The 16,540-nt window shown below is 39.3% G+C and overlaps 1 protein-coding gene across 10 annotated transcripts in view; it reads left to right on the forward strand.

Moving 5' to 3' along the window:
- The window catches only part of EBF1 (EBF transcription factor 1), a 392,195-nt gene that overhangs the window by 27,756 nt on the left and 347,899 nt on the right, over window positions 1-16,540 (forward strand). For all 10 annotated transcript variants that reach the window (XM_038534887.1, XM_038534891.1, XM_038534888.1 and 7 more), the window contains one exon: window positions 3,429-3,497. In XM_038534887.1, coding sequence (XP_038390815.1) covers window positions 3,429-3,497 — 69 coding nt within the window. The remainder of the gene's footprint in view (window positions 1-3,428; window positions 3,498-16,540) is intronic.

Here is a 16,540-nt window from a genome sequence, read left to right on the forward strand (position 1 = left end):
CTATTCTGTCACCACTCCAGGTGCAGAGTAGAGCCCAAGGCTCCCATTTGGGGAATGATGGCCATGTGATGCAGGAACATAACCCCACCCAGAGATAGGAAACCTGATGGGGGGCCATGTTTATATTTTGCCTAAAGTTTTCTTTTCGTAGGTGTTAAGTGACCTTCAGCCCCTTGATTTTGTTTTCTCTTCTTTCCTTCATTACCTCCTTTTATTACTGCTCCATCTTTCCCCTCTACACTTCTGTTCTTCACATCTGCGTTTCCCAGGGGTCCCTTGGGGCACAGCAGAGAGAAGTGGTTCTCATTTATGCTGTGCTTCAAATCATCTGGTTGTGCTCAAGGGCATTTTTATTTTAAGGGGATGAAGAAAGTGTTTAAGTCAAAGGACAAATCTCAGGCCTTGTGTGGCACTTGCTTGGGAGAGGTGGTTTGATGCATGGGGTGGGATGGGAGTGAACCTTCCTTCCATCAGCAGTGCCTGATCAGAGGGTCAGCTTGGCTTCCTCTACCCGTCACCTTCCTATTTTCTTGGGCCGTATTTCCCCTAGTACCTTACATCATTCTTGAAGTCATTCGATCAATCAATCAATCAATCAATATTTGAGCGTCCCCATTCTATTTCAGGTCTTACAGTACTCATTAGGTAAATAAAATTGACAGTTTCTTCCTTTATGAAGCATCTGGATTAGTAGGGGAGGAGGTTGAGAGTAGAAGGAGAGTAACAACACAGAAACACTTATGTAAGAATAATTTGCATTGTGTTACATGCCATGTTACATTGTGTTGCAAGGGAAAACCAGGAAGAGCCTAAAGGATGTCAGGGACAGCCTCCCTGGATAGAGAGTGTAGAGGCTGAGACCTGAATAGGAAGTAGAGGCTGGTCAACTAGGGAGGGGTTTGAGGAAGAACAGGCCAGGTTGGGAGACCTGCCCAGGCCTGGGCACAAGGTCAGCCTGAGTGAGGCCTATCAGAGAGACTGGCCAGTGGGGTTGGAGGTTGGCAAGTCAGAGGAGAGTGACAGGAGGCTGGGAGGTGGTCTGACATCATGTCATGCCATAGATCTATTCTAAGTGCTATGGGAAGCCATGAAAAGGTTTTGGTTGGTGAAGTGACACAGTCCCATTGACATTTTGAAAAGATCACTCTGGCTGTTATAGGAAGTAAAGAGTGGAGGCAGCAAGGCTAGATGGGAGGCCACTGCAGTAGTCCAAGTGAAGAATGAGAGTGACATGGATGAGGGTGATGGCAATGAGGAGAGAGAACCAGACATGACATATAGATTCTGCTCTGAACTTGCCATCATGTAAGGTAGAGCCCCTGGAGGGCACTGACTCTGGTGAGGGTTTAACCATCAGGAACTTGCCTTGCCCACCCACTGTTTGGGGAAAAAAGTGGGGGAGTATGGAAAAAGATGAAGAGAAATAGGCCTTCTCACCCACTGGTTTTCTCCCTGGGTAAAGGGGACATGAGATCTGTTGATTGGCAGCTATTGGAGACCTGCTGCTTTTGCAGAGTACAGAGCAGCTTTGCTCAGGTTCAGAGGAAGAGAAGGTCAGAGGAGGAAGGAGCAAGGAGTGATAATGATGCTATGATGCTAACCTTTGTGGAGCAGCTAGTAGGACCAGTCGCAGAGCCCAGCTTTATACCCTGATTGCATTGAGTCTGCACCCTGGCACTTGGAGGTGGGCACCAAAGTTGTCCATGGTACAAATGAGGAAACTAAGATTCCATCACCTTGCTTAAGGTGGTACAGGTGGTAGCTCTGTCTGATGCTGGAACCATTTGTTCTTAACTACTACACTCTTCTGGCAAGCATTTGAAATGTAAGTGTAGGGGATCACAGTGGAAAGATCATGATGTTTAGTTTTTAATTTTTTATTTTTTGGCAAGCATTCCAATCAGGGTACTTTTCATTCCCTTGTTTCTTCATCTGCCTCTTCATTGAGACACTTTGTGCTTTCTATCTCCACAGTCCCATTAGAACTTAGGGCTAAAGGAAATAGTTCCCTTTGAATCAGAAAGGGAAAGCTATAAGGTAGGTGTAGTGACGTTCAGCTGGGGCTTTGACAAAGGAGATAGAGTTCTTACTATTGCTTTCTGAAGATATGAGAGACAAAGAGAATTAACACCAAATTTGGAAGCTGATTCTTTTCTCAGAGATATAGTCATAGTCAGGAAAGAGACTTCCCAACTTTGGTGAAAGACTCTCCATCCAGGAGTGTATTTCTGGGTCCTGAAAATGCAGTTCAATGTTTGGTTCCCTCTAGAAGCTTTCTAAATTTAGGCCCTATGATTCACTAAGTCAAATGTGTGTGTGCGCACGCGCACACATGTGCGCGTGTGCGTGTGTGTGCATACATGCCTGTGTAAGAAAGAGGGAGAAAAGTGCATATTTTATTGGTGGCACATCATAATGTAGAACCCTTGGATAACTTTCTCACCTCCTTTACTAATCAAACATGTGCCTTTATAGTGTGCCCCTGGGTGTAGAGTGACCAAGGCACACATATTTTATTTGCAAACAGGTTTCAGATGGATAGTTCTCCATCGATCATGGATAATTTTTGAAAAACCTTAATTTTTCACCGCCTGGAAGCATCCAGGTTTTACAGAAACCGACAGCCTTATCATCAGAGCTGGGGTGGGATTTTGATAGTGGGTGCTTTTCTTGTCCTTGGCTGCTTTTTCTCTAACCTAATCAAGAGCATCCACTGTCAAGGCTGTGCTAGCTTTTGGATCAACTGTCCATAATGCTTCCAGAAAACTTAAATGATGGCCAGCATAGGACATAGAAGCCAGACAACATGTGGATGTCCACTTTGTTTTATCTTGCCTTTTCTTCGTCTTCTTTATTATGTTGTACTTTTATTCTCATGAAGATGGTTCAAAAGCAAACCGTTATAGCTTTAGGATTTTGGGCAGGCTACGGTTGAAGAAAGCATCTCCCTTGAAAGGGAAAGGAGAGGAAAAAGGAATCCATTTAATACAGAATGACTGGAGGGGGAGAAATCACTCATACCTCATTATTGACGCGTTCCACACAATTAGAGTGATCTTGAGGGAAGAACGTTTGAGCCACCCACAACCCTGAATATTCTCATTGGGTAGATATAATAATAATGCATTTCACAGTGAACTCCTCAATGCTGCGGGCAGTTATGGGGAGACCCCATCTTAGGGCTGTCAGTGTGGCTCCAGGAGAGTCTCTCTTCCTCCCTCCTTCTTTGTTCAGGGAGAGGTTAAGCCTGGCCATTAACCCATAGGCGACCCACATACAATTTTCTGTCCCAGGGATCCGTTGATTGCCAGGTATGGCTTTGTGGTAATTCTAGCATTTGCAACCCAGCAATTTGAACCTTCTGTCTGCCTAAATGATGATTTTACATTGTAATGGTTGTACTAAATCCTTTCGCTTTTGCTCCATAGCCGCTGTTGTGACAAGAAGAGCTGTGGCAACCGAAATGAGACTCCCTCAGATCCAGTGATAATTGACAGGTAGGGACCACTCTGCTTTCACTGGATTCTTATTCCTCATTATAATGAAACACCTGCCTTGTGTCGCTCATGGGCGAGGGTGAGGAACGCATGTGGCCGAAATTTGCCTGTTGGCCATGACTAGTCTGCGCCGAGCTTTTGCGATTCCTGGGAAAACCATATGGAATGTTCTTTGGAGGCCCGTTTTCTTGGATTGCTTCGGTTTCGTGTCTGATTCATGATCTTAAAGGAATATTTTTTTCTTTCCTGACTTTCTGTGGCTCAATCCTCATGCTGTGCCAGGAAGCTTCAGAAATAAAATAATAATAGTTTGTGATTTATGAAATGTGGTTGGGTGCTTATAAATATTTAACTTTTATTTGAAAAATGTTTGAATCATTATCACTTTTAGCTACAGTAGTTCTGTTGGACGTAATCCATCTACATTTTAGGGTTTTATTTATGCATAAAAGCAGTTTTAAAGAGATCTGTGAACCAAGACTTTCTACTCTTATCTCCCGGCATTTGATGGTAGCTCATACTGTATTGTAAGTTGATTAATTTATCCTGCTTGTCTTAATTATTGTGTTTTTAAACAGATCCATATTACTAATCTGACATGACCAGGTAAATCACTGTAGAACAATAAATCTGTTTTAGTTGTTTGGTGCAATTTGGAATCGGTGTGTGCACATATTATGCAGAGTTGCATCCCAAATATTCATTTTACATTTTAATTATTGAAATTCATTGTATGGAAACATGTATGATAAACCATTGTTACATAGCATTACTCATTGAGAATTAAATGGCCTGGAAGGTTTATAGATACTGTCAGTTGTCAGTTAGGAAAAGCTAGCACCCTCCACTAGCTGGAAGAGTCTTACAAATTAGACGGACTGATCTGATCCCTCATTGAGAAAATTAACAGCTGAACAAAAGTTCCTTTTTGAGTTTGGTAATAATGATTTTTACCAAAAACAAAACAAAACAAAACCCCAAACATACCCTATCTATCTGTCTTTCCAATTCTTTACCTTTTGGGGTTTACTTTATTGTTTTTAGTTGACTGAAAAACTGCTTCATTGTAATTTATGTCAAAACATTGATTTGTTCATTTGGATTCATATGATTCTTCAGGCTTAAACCCAATTTTGATTGCCAAGTAGCTTTATAAAGCTTACATTTCAATCAGGTATTTTCACTAAACATCTCTCTAATAGTCACTCAAAACATACACCCTTGCTTGATAACCGAGTGTTGTTAATATGCTTGATTCAAAAATTAATACATGTGGATGTTTAGTGTGAAGTGAGGTTGTGTGCTGCCTATAGAGCTGGAATAGCATGTTTGTCTGCAAGAGCAGACGCGCCATTCGTGTAATTCCTTTTTCTGCAATGGAAGATAAATCTTCGAATGAAAAAGGTCAAAAATAAATATAACCTTTATGCTGTTTGTTTTATTTAAATCCATCTCTCCGAAATACCATTTGTTATTTTAAACAAGTTTTTCTTATGCTTCTGTTAAAAAGAAAGTGTTCTGATCAAAGGACCAGCCCAAATATTCCCCTAAACTTTGAAACTATAAGCATTCTGTTCTCCCGCACAGTTCCTTTTGGTGTACATGATGACAAGCAACCGTACTTTGCCACCCGCAATGAAAACACTTCTTTTGCTTGTGAATGGGTTAAGCTTTTAAGTTCTTCATTTGGTTTTAAGCCGTGACTCTGATATAGAAGGTTGATATGACTGTGGTTTGAATAACATTTGATTTTGACCTGTTCTTGTGGGTTGCGATGGCATAAGAAACTTGACTCAGCAGCGCTGTAATTAGCCCGGCCCGTGTTTTTGAAACAGGATTGTGTTACCTGGATTGCATTAGTGTGGCTTCTATTGTTGCCGCCTAGCATCTGTCCCAGTAGGGTACTTAAAACCTTTTCTTGGCTGGGGTAGTTCAAACAATTTAGGCAAAATAAGTATGCACTTTATACTGTTGGTGGCTTGAGAGATATTACTCATGACATTTCTCCTTTTCATTTTTTCCCTTTTTGGTTTGACAAAGTAGAAAACAGTGTGTAGCCAATGTTGGTCTCTTAAGAGAGGAGTATTTTAAAAACGGCTGAAACCCAGTGGATCTGCAGAAGCCTCAACATATGTTTATTTGCTGGCGATTGCCACTGTCTCCCATGAACTGTCTTTTCAAGCAGTGATGCCAGCTGATATGCAAAACCCCATTTAGCTATTTTTATTTGCATCTGAGTTTTCAGAATTTATTTGTCCTTGAGTCTGCCAAAGGTTTTAAAAGCTCCAGCCCTGTCTATGCTGATATGTGAAACTTTCATTTTTAACAATGAGGGAAGAAAATAACAACAAGAAAAGAACTCACACAAGGAAGGGCAAAATAGAAAAGATTTTTCAATTCCATAAAATTGCTGCAAAGGAAAAAAAAATGATGGCAACTGTGTTTGAATTTCATAGTTTCCAATTTGATTCTATATTACTGATTGCATAATATCTGCGTTACGTGCTTAGGGTTTGATTTGCTTTCAGATTTATGGATGTGAATCTCTGCATATTTTGCAAAAATAGGTTATGGGGCCTGCATTCAGTAGCAATAGTAACTGTTTTTACAAGATGCATACAATATGCAATTATAGAGCTGAAGGTATAGGCAATCACTGTGTTAGGATTTAGCATAGTTTTAACACGAAGTCACCTTTTGGGCACCAATAATTTTTAGCTCCCTTTGCTTGTCCTTCGGATTTTGGAAGAACACTGCTATTTTTATCAGTCAAAAGACTTTTAGCAGTGGTTATTCAGGAAAACTATTTATAGGATAGATAGAAGAGGTTTTCTGGTCATACGGTAATGGTGCAGGGTAAGCTATTTTCTGTGTTGAATTTTGGCTAGATTATTTGCTGCCAGTGATTTGGGGACATCAGCATGGCATATTCTATCAAAAAAGTGGGATTAACAAAATCAGCAGTTGCATGTCATGATTTAGAAAATGGGTTTCTACTTCCTTCTTTTATAATAGCATGCAACAAAGTAAGAAAAACATGAATGACCCAAATTCTTTTTTACATTTGTGACAATTTGTCAAGTCACTTCAAAAAAGTTTATAGGAAAATTTCTGTGAATGTAGAAGGTTTGTGTGTGAAGTTGACTGCCAGGTCATATTTCAGTCTGATGCCAAATGGCTTGATTAAGAATTATAAAGACCAGGATGTGCCCAATGATCCAGATATTTGGGCTATGTAGACATGGAAAAAGTCATATATGTTATGTTTAATAACCGATGACCAGGAACTAAAAAGAGCAAATTTCATTATCATTGAGGTGAACGGCTATGTGTGGTAATTGTTGTTAAAATAAAAAAGTAAAAACCGACTTACTGTTATTAAATTAAGGTGGAGATTGATTTAACATATTCACACAGTAACTCATATTTGAATTCAAAAGGTTTGCAATAAAATTCATGTTTAGAAATTGAATAAATTGTAGTTTTATTACCACATTGGATATCCTTGTGTCCTAACCTTTTTCCTTGGAGTTATCTTAGTTCAATAAATAAAACCTCATTAGACTATTCCCATTTCAACGAGTTTATTAAATTTTGCAGGAGTAATTAGCATAAGCTGTGCTAATTTTTCTGGAAGACTAATGAGGGAGGTTCTTAATTAGGTTTACTTTGTAAGAATCAGAAAAGATGGTAATGACAAAAGTCACACAGGGTAGTCTGAATCGGGAACCCAGTTTTTCTGAATCTATAAAAAAATCTTCCATTTTTAATATGGAAACTTCTTTATAAATACTTGATCTGAACATATGAAGTGTGCAGGCTGTTATTGCATATCTAGTTAGTTACGATTACCATCCATTCTTGTTGTGCTTCACAAAACTCTTTATTTTCCTATCTTTGACTCACTAAGCTATCTTTGAGCGATGACATGGGTGAATGCAGATGGTCTTACAAAAACATTTCTTTCTCCCAATTATATCATAGGATTCCTTTTACAGAGAGCCCTGAAGTTTCCAGCCCGATTAGTTTTGCTTATTTCCAGTAGGGCAGGTTAGGGTATGGCTCAATATCTGTTTGTTTGTTTCTTTGGTTTTTCAATTTAGGATCAGTGTGACTGATGAAATAGACCACCAAGTAAAGGGAGAAAATAAGTGCCCAATTCTTCATGTCCTTGTACTGTGGATCCTGGGTAGTTAACAAGTGGCATTTTTTCATTTACTAGAAGTAACAAAGGGTGAAATTCTTCCTCAAATTATGTTTTCCAGTCTCATGTGAATTTAGACATAGTCCTTTTGAGATATAACGTGCTTGAGTAACCTGCAAGTTTGGAGTTCCTCATAGCTGGTATTAAAAACATGGATTTTTAAAGCCTATTGACTAATATACCCCTAAAAATTTTGGATTTGCTTATTATAACTTTAACAGATTTGTCTTTTTTTCCATTTATAAGATCCTTATATCTGTGTTTGAGATGTAAGCTTTGTGATACATTTTTAAATATACATGAATTTTATAACATGAGAAACCTAGCTTGTTTAGAATTACTCCTCTTCAGGCCATACTGACCGAAGGGAGTCCTAAAAAAGAAAGAAAGAAAAAAAGCCTGTATTTGTCTTTTCCAAGATTGTCTAAAGATCTAGATCACTTTCATTTAGGCAATACTAGTTGGATTTGCTTTATGATTATTATCTGATATAGAATGTTAAGGAGTGAAAGTAATACAAAGCTTACTTTACCTGTTGAATTTACAGGACACACATCACATGAAAAGCTTGACCATGTCAGGGTTGTTCAGAGAAGAAATTTTACTTAAGATCCATTCTTAAGCTGAGAGGTGTAAATGCTATGACTGAACTTTCTAGAAAAGCCCAATGTTGTCTTGTCAACATCTAATTTCCTGAGTAAATTGGCCTGATGTATTTGTATAAGATTATGTGTCCACCTATATAATAAGACAATAGTAAAACTTTAGAATTATCATAGAGTAAGGTGGGGCATATAATCAAGTCCTCAACTACGGAAATATATACTTTGTTGCAAATGAGGCTTTTCGTCAGAGTTTCATTTCATTGACTTTCAACTCTTTTTATTTTGGCTTCTACCCAGTTTTTAGAAGGACCCACCACTACAGATAATCATGCTGTGAGATACACAAACTGTTGTCTGGGGCGTGAGCAACCAGAGGTGTAAATGCATTTCTTGGAGTTTTGATAAACCTTCATACCATCTGATTTCCTAACCTTGAATGCTCGGTTAAAATAAAAAGAGGGAGAATTCACCCTTTAAAATTGCCCCAGGCAGGATAATTGCTGTCTTCTTTGTTGTATTGAGAGGTTTGCATTTTTCCAAAAGTGAAAAGCCAGCATTGACATTGAGCATGAATTTATGGTTGTTTATTAACCCTAGTGTATTTAAACATTTGTTTTCTCAGTGGGAATTCCTATGTGATTATTAGCGATGAGGCTTATGTGAGAAAGTATCATTCTAAATTTTATCACATATCAGATAATACCATTCTGAATATGAGATGAGCTGGGTACGTTTGTGTGCTGTTTGCTACCGTGATAGGAAAATAACAAATACAATAAGCTAATAGCAGTCTGTATTCCATTTGCTACCAGCTATTCCCAAATACACAGCCAGGATACATTAACATGCATTTCAAATATGCTGACAATATATCATAATGCAAAGTACTTTTACATGGTATTATACTCCTGCAGACACTGTATAATGAACAACAGTGGTTTTCCTGTAAAGGAAGTAATGGCAGCAACTTCCAAGAAATGTATTTAACGAAGCTTCAGAGAATCAGCAGTGTATGTGTGTAACTGGCCCAGGCGTCTGCTTGTAGTGTGTGTTTTTATCCCTTGTCCTCATAACTTTGCTTTTGTGACAGTTTTGAAAAATACAGAAAAGCAGTACAAAGTCCCCTGTGTGTCATCTAGCAACTTTGCATAGTCAGTTTGTGATGAGAACATATCACTATATTAAATATGCTTTTACTCTTCTAACAGAAGTTGCTTAGAATGGGAAAAAAAAACCCCAAAACCCTCCCCAAGTGCAACTCTCCATTGATAAATTCCCCTCACTCCTCCCTACTGCCAGCACCTGATCAAACTCTCTAAGAAGAATTGACCAGATTTTAAAAACCTCATTTAAACTTTTCTTCATATAAAGAGATGGTATTTTGGTCATTTTAATTTGCATGAGGCATTATCTGAAACAGACTACTAATTCCTCATTCTCCCCTCTCCCATGTCCGTCCCATCCTTCCTTTTACAAACTGTGTAACTCTACCCTGTCCTGGACAATATAAAAGTGACCTAAATACTCCAATTGCAATCAATGAAATATGGTGAACAGTACAGGTTTGTTTTTGGTTGCTTACTGGCTTTAAAGGTGTGGGTAGATGAAGATAAATCTCCCTCGCAAACTCTCTAGTTACAAGCCTTTGTCCAGAAGCAAATGAAGGTTTTAACGTTACAGTACTTATTGTAATAGAATTTTAATTGCCTTAATCCTGCTAAAGTGTGAAGCTGAGTGTGTGTGTGTGTATCTGCCTGTGTGTGTGTGTGTGTGTGTGTGTGTGTGTGTGTTCTTCATGGGAAGGGGAATCAAGCCAAAAAAAAAAAAAAAGACCCTGCATATTTTCAATTGGAGGGTGTGTGGGGGTCACATATGGTAAATGATGCAAACTTAATGAATCTGATTCGGAGGGAAAAGAATGCCAGTGGCGTTTCATCCATGCCATCTACACTCCACTTTCAGTGGGAACAGAGTGGTCTTCGCTGTGCTTTGCGGATTTTTATTTTTGAAGGTGAAGTGCTTCGTTTCAGTTCCAAACTTGCCTGCAGACCCTACTTGGAAAGACTTAACTAGACACGCCGGCAAATGATATAGCTCGATCCCACACAATAACCTCCAAAATGGCACTCGGTAACTATACCATCCCGCTAACTGTTTGAGGCACAAGAGTTTTGTAATATAATATAAAGTAATAGTGTTAGCCAACACATCTTTAATAAGATATTGTTCGTGCCTTTGCCATATGCTACAGAGCAGCCTCTCACTCGGTGGGCCTTTTGATTCCTCTCAATAAGATTATTTCAAATACTCTAATCCTGAATCATTGACATGAATACAAAAGCCTAGTGACATCTAATAGATGCCTCTTAGCTTTGCTTTTCCTCTTGTTCCTTTCCTTTTTCTTCTCTTTTTACCTGACAAAAAGCTTATAGACACTTGGGCTCTGTCTCTCAGTAGCAGCATGGGGGGCTCCTCATGAAGTATAAAGGAGGAGAAAGCACTGACAGAGGCCCGATAAGCTACAGAGTGAAGGACCATAGATTAAAAGTAAATGCCAGTAAATCCTACCCTGTACACTTACTTGTTCTTTTATTGTTTTCTTTAACACTTTCAGTGCCAGGGCAGAGAAAAAAAGAGAAAATAATAATTAGATTGCACATTGCATTTTTAAACATAGACCTGGTTGCTATACAGATTGTGGAGAGTTTTGGCAAGATTCTCAGATTTTGGTTCATGTAAAGTTTGTGATGGTTAAAAAAAAAGCCCTTTTAATCAGTATCAAGAATCCCCCAAAACTTTTTTGCTCATTTGCTGCGTGATTGACCAAATATTGATACTATGTGTATGGGGAGGTGGATGAGTAGACCAGAAGAGCCCTTGTCTGGGATGTGTTGAACACTCATGACGTGACATTTCAGGATTGAAATAACTTTTTGTCTTTCTAATCAATGAATTGGAAGTTAGCAAATGGAAATGTTAGGATGTTTTACTCCACGGTATCAGCTGCTGCTTTTTCGTATGGCCTCAGACCCCGCTAGTACCCTGAGCACTCTGCCTGCACCGGATGGTGCTCTCCACTCAGGCTGACAACTTTTCAGATGGTCAGAGGTTGTTTTCTCCTCCATCTTTCTTAGAGCAACCATGATTTGACTAATGCTTTTTTTTTTTCCTGTTTTATCTAAATATCAGACAATCATTCTATTTGCAACTTATTTATTATTGTTCAATAGAGCAATAGTTTCCTCCTATTTTCCATACACTTCCCTTTTATTAGTATGCTGATGTTTTTAGTGTCTTAAAACACCATTTTAGTAGTCTCAGATGCCTTATTGAAGTTTTCTCACAAAATGGGAAGTTAGTTTGGAGAACCTTCATCCCACATCAGGTTTGATTTCTTTTACACCCACACCTACATACACACACACACACACAAACACACATATACTCTTTACAAAGACAAAAACAAAGATGAAAAATGAGAGGTCTCTTTTTTATTTATTAGAAAGTTCTTTAGAAAGTTGGTTATCTTTTTTTTTATTTTTAAAAGATCATTTATTTATTTATTTATTTATTCATTCATTCATTCATTCATTCATTTGAGAGAGAGAGAGAGAACACAGAGAGGGAGAAACAGACTTACCACTGAGCAAGGAACCCAATGCGAGGCTCAATCCCAAGACCCTGGGATCATGACCTGAACCGAAAGCAGATGTTTGACCCAGTGAGCTGCCCAGTTGCTCTGAAAGGTGGTTATCTTTGAAATTATTACAGACAATGTTGCAAAGCCATGTTTCTCTATACAATCTTGGTGTTTTCTTAAAACCAGATTATAATCTCAGATGAATGGTGTACATTTCAGAATATCTTTAAAAATTTGAGTCCTTGGACGCCTAGGTGGCTCAGTGGTTGAGCATCTGCCTTTGGCTCAGGGCATGATCCCAGAGTCCTGGGATTGAGTCTCCCATCAGGCTCCCTGCAGGGAGCCTGCTTCTCCCTCTGCCTATGTCTCTGCCTTTCTCTCTGTGTCTCTCATGAATGAATAAATAAAAATCTTTAAAAAATTGACATTCTTTTTGAGGCTGTGGAGGTGGGAGTGTCCTATTCTAGCCATTCATTGTTCTCTTAAAGACTAGCATCTGAATCCTGGCCTATAAACACCTTAACACAGAACAAATAAAATCCTTGACTGTTATGAGTGGCATGGTCACTCACATCTGAATGGTACTTGAAAGTTTTGGAGACCTTTATAATATTTCAGAGAATTCTCTTCACACAAATGTGAGGGCACAGATTAACTCCATTTTACAGTGGGTATACTGAGGCATGCAGCCTAAGGAACTTTGTCAGTGACAAAGCAAGTGATTAGAAATCCTATCTCTTAGATCTCAGCTTGATTTTTTTCCCTTCTCAATTGCCCAGGAAAGAAACAAATGCTGTTTTCAGTAGTTCATGTAGTCTTATTTTTCTTAGTATCCATAATTCACCCTTGGTCCATGGATTAACCCAAACCTTTGTATCTAAACAATTTTTCTTAGGAGATTTGGCACTTTGCTTTCCAGATTTTTAATATGTTAATAATAATAGCATGACATGTAAATTATTGAACCCATTGCTGGGACAATATTTAAATTCTCATGTCCTCATCTATTTTGATGAGTAGATGAATGTGTGTCTCATTGGGAAAAAGCAGGCCTTAATCCAAAGAGAAATCTGGGACAAAGGCAGAGTATGATGGCAAAGGCATAAAGTCCTTTAACTGAGGATCAGATCCCCTCACTGCTACGTACCAATACCTGAGCTTCAGGGGGTTCAGCTTTCCCATCTTTAAAATGGGAAAAGTCATTTCAATTTTGAAGAGTTGTGAGGGTTAATAGATCTAGTACAGGGCATGGTACATATTAGGTGCTTGAAGTCATATTAGGTGCTTGCAATTTGAACGTAATGTATTCTGTGTGGATTGTTATTCCTAATGTGATGATGGCTATGAGACTTTCTTATAAGCAAAATTGCCTTACTGAAGTTTATCATAGTAACTAAGTCCCCTTGGATGAGGATTCATTCATTTTTTTCTTTCCACAAATATTTATTGAGCCTTTACACCAGTCACTGCTTTCAGGGTTGAGGCTGTAACAGTGACTAAGACATGCATTTTTCAAAAAAAAAAAAAAAAAAAAAAAAAAAGACATGCATTTTTCCTGCCCTCATGGAGCTTTCAGTGTCTCAGAATTGAAAAAACCCTCCAATAATTTGGAATATTAACAAAGAATTAAGGTTAACAAAGGTTAAAAAGAATATATTGATTTAAGGAAAATAGAAGACTGCTATTTTAGATGGGGAACACAATCAGAGGAAAAAGATCCCTGCATTGAAGTTGCCTTTTAGCTTTTACTCAGTGGTATTGAACTTGGGCAAACTCCGGGGCTTTATATTGCAGCCTAAAGGCAGTCCACACATTGGTTAAGACCGCAGGCTGTGGAGTCACAGCACCTTGGATCAAATCCCAGCTCTTCCACTGTTGACTTGGGCTGTGGGTAAATCACTGAACTTTCCTAAGCCTCAGTTTCTTCATCTGTAAGACCAGGGTAAGAGTAGTAGTTCATAGGATTGTGGTGAGGAATAAGTGGATAATACATGGAGAGTACTTAGCACAATACCTGACACATATATCATATTCAAAGATGGATGTTATTTTTAAAAATAAGGACTGCAGTGAAGAGATCACTAAGATCCTTCCCAGCTCTGAAATTCTAATTTTAGTTCCCTCCGGTATTGCTGAGGCAGGTGAACTCTGGGAGGTGGACTGGAAGCCTCAGAGGGCAGTGATATGTGTGTGCTGGTCGAAGCTATATCCCCAGCACTCAGCTCAGTGCCTCACTGCCTTGTAGTAAGTGCTTGGGGTATGTTTTTGTGAAATGGAAGAAAGGATAAAAGCTAGAAATGCAGTTGTTGAAACTGGTGGGCTCATCTCTCTGCATAAAGACAGGCTTGTTATAACTACACAATAAAGTGAAAATGCACTGCCATTAAAGAATGATGAGAAACAGAAAATGTAAGATAAAATATTAAATTTGTTACACTTAAAAATGTTAATCTTCACACGATTACCATGCAAATCCCCTCATTGCCTAACTATTTAATTGATCAAGTAAATCACAGAGCAGACAAGTAAGTGAAAAACCCTGCTGTTGACATTCTCACAAAGCACATTTTCAAGAATATATTCTGTTAACTACTATGTCTATTACACACGATCACGTGAATTTAAAACACTCACACACACACAGACACACAGCATCCTTTGCAAACAAGCAGATTTTAGAGAGTTTGGGAGAAAGCTTTATTTTTGTATGGCAACTTTTGTGATTCCCATTATTACACCAAATGTGAAGTCAGTGTTAGGGTAACATGGTTCAGCAGTGTCTTTGTTTTATATAACGTTAGAAGACTGAGGAATTCACCCCTTTTTCTCTCAGGCAGGTATAATTGACATGTTACTCCAGTGATTGAAGGGTTAATGAATTCTCTCCCCACCTCCCCAACTCTCTTCCTCTCTCTCCCTCCCCCAACCCCCTTGTCCCCCACCTCAATCCCATCATGTGCCTGGTTGACTCTGAAAGAAGGGGCTTGAAGTTGCCCACAGGGCATCCCTTTTCCCAGCCTTCTCCAAGGCCACCTGGGCAGACGGGAGCTTGCCTCCTGTCCTTAGGACACAAAATCCAATCAGGCAGAGCGTCTGCCGGGCTCTCTGACCTGCTGGCTGGGAAGAGGGAGGAGAAGCAGAGGCCACTCACATTTGATAGGCTGATCACTGTGGCTTTAGGGGGCTCCTGCATCTACTGGAGGAAGGAAGTTCTCCCTATTTTCAAGATAAGGTGCCATCCATGAGAGCGATGTGCTGAACTAATCAGGTTAATTGAGAGGCCCTGAATCGTCTTCATTGAGTCCATCTCTCCTTCCTGGTAAAGGCAGATAGTATAGACAGACAGATGACATGTATTTTAGTTTCTCCCCCAAAGCCCATGAAGTCTGCAGGCGTTCAGGGACTGTAGGTTCAGCAGAATGTCATTCAGGCCATTTATTTAAGCATGGGTTCTTACTGCACGGCATAGCATTAAACAGCACGGAACGAAACAAAAACAAAACACAAGCTCTCCTTGAGTTTGAGAGGAATGCCTCCAAATGTCTAATTTCCTCTTCTTCCTCCTCTCCCCCCCCCCACCCGCTCTCTTTTTTTAATGTTAAAACAATCTCAGATCAATCTTTTATTGAATATTGAAACTTAAAAAAACAAAACAGAAAACTCCTCAGGATGTGGCATCAGTGATAGGGAGTTTCTCAGGCTGTGTTTCGATTCTTCTGTGTCCAAGGCGGACACTGGGGACTGTGGCCCTGAGTCATGGCATCTTGGGCCTCCCCCTGGAGCAGCCTAGTGGAGAAGAAAATAGAGCTGGTTCAACTGAATTCCGTGAGGGGCGGGGGCTCCTTCTCCCTTTTCTCCATTCCACATGATTTGTCATAGTTTAATTTCAAACACTATCATTGACTATTCTTTCTTTCGACCCACCTCTTCCCCCACCCCCCCGCCCCGCTTTTTTCTCGTGGAAGTTCCAGGAATGACTTTAATTATCTCCACAATCAAATTCTCATTGCTGCCTCTGTGAAAGTGTGTAGTCATAGATGGCAGGGATTATTTTCTTTAGCACTTGGGGATAGAGAAACCGGTTGTTTCAAAATGAGAACCAGCTGGTTCCACAGAGCCCTATTTAATGGGGAGCCACTTTGTACACAAACCTTTGCTCAGGTCAGCCATTACGCCAAGGCCCAAATCAGCAGTGTTTGGTCTATCACCCTTTATTAAATGTCGAGTGAGGAGTGATTTGGCCGATATGATAATAATAATAATAATTAAAAAAACAACACACCTTGCATCTTTAATTTTACCTCTGCTGAACGCTTGGGTTTAGAAGAAGCATATCTCAAACTTCTTCCTATGGTGATTATATTGTAGACCTAGTTTACCACTGCTCTGTCATAGATGGCTGGTGTGTGTGTGTGTGTGTGTGTGTGGCTTTAACCCTCTCTAAATCTAGAAAATAAAATTAAGCTCATCTTTCAACATAATCTTTTATCTGACAAGCACAGTAGATAGATGAAAGGTAGATAGCCAAGTTGTGGGTCCCATTAATAGAACCAATTGGAGGGCAGAGATAACTGCTATTATCAAACATCTTTTA

The sequence above is a fragment of the Canis lupus genome, chromosome 4 (assembly GCF_011100685.1).
Source record: "Canis lupus familiaris isolate Mischka breed German Shepherd chromosome 4, alternate assembly UU_Cfam_GSD_1.0, whole genome shotgun sequence".
NCBI classification, from domain to species: Eukaryota; Metazoa; Chordata; class Mammalia; order Carnivora; family Canidae; genus Canis; species Canis lupus.